Source organism: Urtica dioica, chromosome 4, assembly GCF_054948205.1.
Source record: "Urtica dioica subsp. dioica isolate 48M chromosome 4, U.dioica_male_clone48M_v1_H2, whole genome shotgun sequence".
NCBI lineage: Eukaryota > Viridiplantae > Streptophyta > Magnoliopsida > Rosales > Urticaceae > Urtica > Urtica dioica.
In genome coordinates, this window is record NC_142759.1 from 22,830,866 (window position 1) to 22,838,819 (window position 7,954).

At 44.1% G+C, this 7,954-nt stretch overlaps 1 protein-coding gene across 1 annotated transcript; it reads right to left on the reverse strand.

Moving 5' to 3' along the window:
• Positions 1 to 5,956: 5,956 nt before the first annotated feature.
• Positions 5,957 to 7,530, reverse strand: LOC149401266 (F-box protein At3g28330-like). Its single transcript, XM_089613225.1, has one exon. The coding sequence runs from the start codon at positions 7,390 to 7,392 to the stop codon at positions 6,169 to 6,171; it is 1,224 nt and encodes a 407-aa protein (XP_089469351.1). The 5' UTR covers positions 7,393 to 7,530; the 3' UTR covers positions 5,957 to 6,168.
• Between the last annotated feature and the right edge of the window lie 424 nt (positions 7,531 to 7,954).

Below are 7,954 nucleotides of genomic sequence, written 5' to 3' on the forward strand. Positions count from 1 at the left end.
TGTTGATGCAAAAAATTCCTGATATAGAGAATCATCTCTTTATCAGAGGATTTAAGAGGAATTACACGAGGTGGAACTTTCACGGGGAGGAAGAAGATGACGTAATGCAGTATCAGACGGATTACAGAGGAGGAGGCGGGATGTTTGATGCTGTACACGATATCTTAGATCACAACGACGTAGACGGTGACGATGACAATATTGACCCGAATGCAGAATACCAGAGTGGACAGTTCGATGACCTTTTCAGCGACCTGAACACAGAATTATGGCCGGGTTGTGCGGAGTATTCGTCACTCTCCTTTGTTGTCACGTTGATGCATTTGAAAGTGATGAACAAGTGGACAAATAAGTCGTTTGATCAGCTACTGAAAGTACTGAAAAACTCTCATCCGATCGGCAACACGATTCCAGAGTCACACTACGAAGCAAAGGCGAAATTGCGTCGATTTTGTATGGGTTACGAGTCGATTCACATCTGCAAACACGATTACTGAGTTCTTGAGATCTGTCAGATTTCCCGGTGGTTTTGCGGGGAATTTGAAGAAGAATGTTACCGTGGATGGGAGGTTGACGGGTTTGAAGTCTCACGATTGTCACGTGATTATGCAGCGCTTATTGGCTCCTACTATTCGTCCTTTTCTGGATCGAACCATTCGAGATGCCATAATAGAGCTCTGCAACTTCTTCAGACTTATTTGCTCTAGAACGCTGGTAATTTCAGACATTGAGAAGGCGCAGGAGGATGTGAAGCTTATATTGTGTAAGCTGGAACGAATTTTACAGTCTGATTTCTTCACAATCATGGTTCATTTGGTAATTAACGGAGGTCCAGTTCATATGCGGTGGATGTATCCATTTGAGAGATACCTTGGAACGCTCAAGAACTTTGTGCGTAATCGAGCTAGACCAGAGGGTTCAATTGGTGAAGCCTATATGCATTGGCATTGGGACCACATTTCGCACCACAGACGTATCCGTGTTGTGTAGTGAACGGAATTAAATTTATCTCCCGTCAACGTGATAGCAGAAGAACGACTCAGAATAGCGGGGTATGTGTACCAAGTGAAGGAGGTCACGACTCTTACGGTCAAGTAGAAAACGTCATTGTCTTGACGTATCAGAACAATTATCGTGTCGTCTTATTTCAATGTCGTTGGTTCGGTGACCAAGATCCGAGGAAAAGGACACGCAACGACAATAACTTGACAAGCGTGTATGTGGCAAAAGAATGGTACAAAGACGAGCCATTTATTTTGGCAACTCAGGCGAAACAAGTTTTCTACTTGGAAGATAACTTGAATGGTCCTGATTGGCGAATCGTCGAAGAGTGTAATCATCGAAATGTGTGGGATCTTCCTGATATTGACCTCATTCTTGGTCAATCTTCGTCTTCAGTTCAGTTGTCAGTAGAACCGTTAGATTTAGATTCACTGTCGACGCGTCATCAGTCTGCGATACTAGAGCCCGTGAGCAACGACGCAGTGAACTTGTTGGAAAATATTGAAGAAGAAGAGTTTATCGATGACGAAGAAACTGAGGACGAAGATTTGATAGAAGAAGATGATTTGTCAGACGACGATGATTGATAGTATATAACGTTTTTCATTTACTTACTAAATTAACTGATTTAAATCATTACGAATGCATAACTAAATAAATTTTGTTTTGAATTTCAGATGGCTGCGGCTACAGGAGCTGGAGGCAGCGGAGGCAGGGATGACTTCTTAGCCCGTCTCCCGAATTATTGCCAGTCGGCGCCCGTACGTGATGGCGTCGAAGAAGAAGACGAGGATATCGAACCGACCGTGCGTGGGCCGACGGTCGGGCTTCGATCTGAGCGTGCACGGCGTCCCGGGGTGAAGGAAGTCGTTATTTATAACGAGGAGTTTCAGTCGTTCTTGCAGCCAGAGCGCGAGATGGATCCGGATCTCACGACGTTCGCGAACACGCTCGGGTTGGTCGTCCGAGACAAGATCTCGCCTACGGTCCCAAGGTGGACGAATGCGAACGTGGGGCCGGCGAAGGAGGCCGAGATCCGAGCAGCGATTCAAGACAAGTACGAAATTCGAGTCGATGGTTATGCAACCGGGAAGAAGAAGGCGATTGTCGATGGGGCAATCATTCGAGACGCGAAGACTCGTCTTCGCGATTGGAGGCATACCTTGCGGTCATGGTTCGACATCGACTGCAAGAGCAGCGTAGAGGTGGCGCGGTCGCTGAAACCGAGGACCGTTAAGCTCGACACCGAATGGGAGACGCTGATACAACGATATACGAGCGATGAGTTTAAGGTAATCAAATCATTTACGTTAAATATGTGTTTACCCTTTTATTAAACGATTTGTTATTTACGTGTACGTTTACTTATATTACAGGCCATACAAGCGAAGAACAAGGCGAATCGCGCGAAGATGAAGACGAAGACTCGACATGGGATGATTGGGTTCTCGACCCACCGCATGAAGAACGTAAGTTTTATGTTTATATGATACATCAAATCGTTAAAGTTATCTAACACTTGAAGTTTTGTTTACATGCAGAAGAGCGCCGAGACAGGCGCTTTCGAGAGCTTGTTTGCGAACTACAAGCGCCAACATCAGTCCGATAAGTCCGAATGGCTGACTCCTGAAGCCTCCGCACGTTATGTAAGTTTACATTTATTTTTCTTATTTTTCGATTAATATATACTAACTAGTTAATTATATCAGGATTGACTGGTCGATAGGTACGTTGCGAGCGGAGGCTGAGCAACAAGGAGCGGACGTTGATATTTCCGTCCTAGAGCAGCAGGCGATCCGCGATATTATGGGTTCGCGGACTGATCACTTGACCGGCGTCGGACGTTTGGTGCCACGGGGAGCACGGATGGCGGCTGAAGTCGCCGAAGTCTACGGTAGTTCGGAGGCTGAGACGTCGCATCCAGGATATATCTCCCAGGAGGTGTTCACGTCGACCATCGCCTCATTCGCCGAGGCAATACAGAGTCAGGTACCCGGCCTCAACCTGAGCTCGTTTATGCCTCAATTTCCGCAGAGTTCACAGGACGCTCCGTCATCCCACAGCCAGCAGACTCCGACGGCCGGCGTCCACACTCCGACGCCCGACTTCCACACTCCGACGCCCGGCGTCCACACTCCGACGGGCGGCCAGCAGAGGACTCCCGACGCCAGCCAGCAGACGACGCCCGGCGGACCAAGTCAGTCTACTGATCAGCACGTTGTTCCGCCGCAGCCTGCAGAGTTTCAGCGCCAGCAGAAGAGCGTTTCACGTCGAGGAGGGGGGAAAACGAGCGCCGGGACGACAAAGCAAACGTCGCGACTATTGTTTTATTAGATATTTTGTCTATAGTAGATTATTATTTACATATTTCTCGATAACCGAAAACGTACGTAACCGGATTTTATATATTTGTTGATTTGGATAATATAATTTAGTTTTTATTTGATTTTTCATTTTAGAATTTCATAAACAAAAAACCGTAAAAAATTAATAATTAATGACGAAAAAAATAATAATAATAATAATAATAATTAGCGACGACAAAGTCGTCGCTAATTATTATTACACAGAAGGTATTAGCGACGAAAAAGTCGTCGCTAATTACCTGTTTCAAAATGAAAAAAAACTTCTCGTCACGACATTTAGGGACGACATTATCGTCGCTAATATCGTCGGTAAATATTTAGCGACGAATAAATCGTCGCTAAATATATTTAGGCACGGACATTTAGCGACGATAATAATCGTCGCTAAAATCGTCGCTAAATACATTTAGCGACGATGCTCGGGTTAGTAATTGTTGTAGTGGAATCATCTCAACCAAAATGAGAAACATATTAACAACGCTATAGATTATTTAGTTCTCGAGAAGCAAAAGTCCGAATAATTCATTCAACATGATTAATGAGTAGTCAAAGACAGACTTTCCTTGTTTTTTTTCAAGTTCTCGATATCAATAATTTGCACAATTTTAGAGGTTTAATGCTTAGAAACCCGTAGAGGAAACTCCCTATGAAATAAATAGAAAAGGGACCTAAGAATGTTACCGGAACCATTCAAGAGGTTTGTGTATAATTTAGTGATTTCTACTTATTATGCAATTAGAGTGTTTTCCACCACCTTTTTTCATAAAATCAATCCCACACCTTCCTCAACTATTCACTGATCACTAAACTCGGAATAACCCTCAGCAGAGAAGCTTGTAAAGGCGATCCAAACACAAAAATCATCAAAGAATGACCGATTCATTAACTGGTTCAAATTAAAGTGAAATTACCCAAATCTCTTCAAACCTAGAAAAAAAAATCCCAAAGAAAAGGCGATAACGTAATTGGAAAAACCTCAATTTTCGAAATCCGTCAACAAAATAATCGCCAGTGAGGATAACATAGGGAAAACACCAAGAAAACCAAAACCACATTGGTCACAGAGAAATTTTAAGGAAACAAAAAGATTTAGAAATAGCACAAACAAAATTGAAGGGAATTGAATTACCTGAGGGACGTGGGGCGAGAGAGAAGGTTTTGAGTTTGTTTGGGGATTCCGAAGGGTGAAGAGGAATGCATGGTGGTCTTGGCGGAGAATCTCGGTGCCGATGCAGATCGGCCGGCGAATCTGAAGGCTGATCTGGCGGCGGCTAACGGTTTTCAGGGGTTTTGGCTTCGGGCTTTGTAGGCTTTCTATAAATGTGCGCTCGTATGGCTTGTGTGAGTGGGTTTTTGGCTTGGGTTATTTTCAACATAAAAAAATAAAAGTAAAGGGCAACATTGTACTTGCTCACATGAGTAACTACTAAAAGTGTCCGAAACAAAGAACTCAATATTTTGGTCCAAAACAATCAAATGACTACTAGATCCGGCCATTTCCCATTTATTTAATCTTGTTTTGGTTGGAGCAGTTTGCAAAGTTAAACGACGAAACAACATGGAGTTTAGAGGACGAGGCAGTGAAATGAACCGAGTCAAGTGCAGTATCACCTTGTCAAGTTGTGGTTCTAACCGAAGCTCTGTATGGAGATTTTTTATTAGGTAGAATCTTTTATCCGAGGTCTATTTTTTGGTTTAGGTAATCAAAGTTGAAAAGGGTCACAATGAACTTGAAAGAACATTTATCTTACTATTTTCATGTCCTAGGCACAATGTGCATTTGTGTATTGTAGTTTTCATCTCTAATTACGTTGCAACTCTTGTTCGAGATCTCTTCATAATTCTAGTTGACAAAATAATTTCGATTCTTATAATTGATGACAATTATATCACAACCAACATGTGTGGGAAGAACGTTTTTCGCACATTAGTATACTCACGATTTATGCACACTAGTCTACTGAAGAATGAAAAGGGAAACAAATTAGAAGGAAAACATATAAAAAGACAAACGCACGGCACGGCCTCCGGCTGCGAGCGTGGAGTTTAGGAGTCCTGTGGATGAATGGACTCATCAGAAGCAATAATATCATTTTGCAAAACGAATAATATCATTGGATTTCAATTACGCTTTCTCTTAACTCTCAACTGCTTGGGTGCAGCGGAGTGCACTTGCAGCTGAACCGTGTTGCACCTCAGTGGAAGGTTCTGTAATTATGAACACTGTTGGATTCCAATCTATGACAGACGCAGTGATTTATTTTGCCACCAACTGTTTGTTGCCTTGCTCGTCACCCATTTTTATATATTTGTTTTATCTGAGCAACCGTGGTTTCGGTGGATGTTTCACACGGCGATTTCAGACATGGAAAAAATGGAAATATACGAAGACGGAACATTATGAGGTTCAACACACTCGTTCCTGAGCTTCTGAATTCACAAATAAACTCATCAAAGAGCTCCGTTCTAAGACGGTATAACAATATATTTAGAGGCCTAAGATGAATTAGCTCATGCGAGACTGAGGTCTACGATAATCTCAAAATCTGTTTTCAATTCAGTGCGGCGATGAAAGTATGACACCCCTCTCTCATTCACACATTACCTTGAAGAGCACAACTCACCATGGTTCAGTTATTCTAAAAGCGAAAAATAGGTTCCTACACAGCTTAGGTACTCTCAAATAAAATTTAACCCAAAAAAAAAAAATTAATAATAATAACGAACTGATGTAGTAGTAGATAAAGGAAACCTAAAAGGAGCAATTGAATAAACTAAGATAACAAATTTAACATGGATGCTATTTCAGGAAAGGAATCAAAGATGTAGGCCAAGACGGATGTTCGACGGTTAAGACATCCAAGAACTTGGCCACGTTTTCAACGTTGAGTTCGCAGTCGGGAGTCGGGAACGCAGACACTTTCTCGTACTTGGCTCCGAGGATGGTGTAGCGAAAGACTTGAGTGCCCCGCACGAGGAAGACTACGTTCCCGTCATTGGGATCGAAGGCGAGAAGGAAGAGCAAGCTCCCCGGCGGATCAGCGTCGAGAGCGACATCGTGGACCGACACCCACGAGCCGTTGATGAGCTCCCAAATCAAAAGGTGGGCATCGTCCATGAGCTGGGACATCCTGAGGCGGCCACGGACGGTCCCGAGGCGGCACTTATCTTTGAAGTCGCGGAGGTAAATGGAACGCACGAAAATGTCGAAACTCACGAAGCGGTCGGGGAGGGGGAGCACGGTGCCGTTGGGGGCGAGGGGGTCGAGGGGGCCGAGGGGGTCGAAGGAGCCAGGAGGGGGCAAAGGGCTGAAAGGGTCGAAGGCGGCGAGACCGTGGATCTTCTCGACTCCGTCCAGCCAATACAAGATGCCTCCCACGTGGACCACCTGCAGCCGGAATTCGAAGGCGCCACAATTGTTTTCGTGGGCGCAGGGGAACTTGAAGGTGTGCCTCGACCACTGCCCGGTCTCCGGGTGGAATATCGTTGCCGTAAATCTGTACCGGTCCCCTACGATGAAGACGCACCGGTACACGATCACCACTTTGTACCTGCCTTCCTGCTCGTTGAAGGCGATGCCATAACCCGTCGAAAGTGGGACGGAGAATAAGAATTCAAACTCCCGAGTCTCCGGGATTTTGGGGAGAGCCACGCACCGCTTCGTCAGCCAATTGCAGACGAAAAAGTGTCTTCCGCGGGACAGCAGCACCAAATCGCCGCACGTGGCTCTAATGATCGTGTCCTCCGCCGCCGGGACGGAGCTCAGATCGCATGGCACGGCGTCCGACGACTCCGACTCCGGCGAGAGGGGAATCCGGTGGAAAGCTCGTAGCACCTCGTTGGAGGAGTGGAAGAGAGCCTCGGCGACCTTATTTGGGTGGCATTCATCGAACCTCTTCTTGAAGTAGTCGCTCAGCAACAGAGAATGCCAGCGCTTGCAAACCAAGCTATTCTTTATAACGCACCGGGCGTCGGGAAGTCGGACTAGAATCTCCGTCAACACGTCGTCGCTCGCAATTTCCATTGATTTTCCCAATATCTCTCACTCGCGCTAAACAAATATTTTCTCTAACCTCTGTTTCCTTCCCAATCTCTCAATATTTATATAATTAGATTTCTTTTCGGAATCCGATTAGACGAATTCGAGAATTATAATTTTTATTTATTTATTTATTTATATTTTTCTTTTCTGCAACACCGCATGTTTTGTACTTTCAAACCTAACTCAAACAGAACCTAGTGGCCCCCCAACACAACTATCTCCTACGTCGGCTTCGGGGTTTATTTTCTCTGTAGATTAAAATAAAATAAAAAAGAAAGGATGGCTGTCAAGGCCGGTTTAGAGCAATTGATTTTCCTTTATTTATTGTTTTTTACTTTATTTTAGGCCATTTTGAGTTTATGCGTAATAATTTTATAATATTGTACAAATGATAAGTTTTTGGGTCCATTATGAAAATACCAACTTAAACGTTTGACATTGCTAAATAGCCAACGTATAATAAATCTTAGATAAATAGACACAAACATGACGTATCTTATCTGAAATTTTATGCTTTACAGGTTTGTCCCTCTTTTTTATTTTC

Excerpts from the sequence above, each read along its gene's own strand:
- LOC149401266 (XM_089613225.1), bottom strand. The coding sequence starts at position 7,392 with ATGGAAATTGCGAGCGACGACGTGTTGACGGAGATTCTAGTCCGACTT.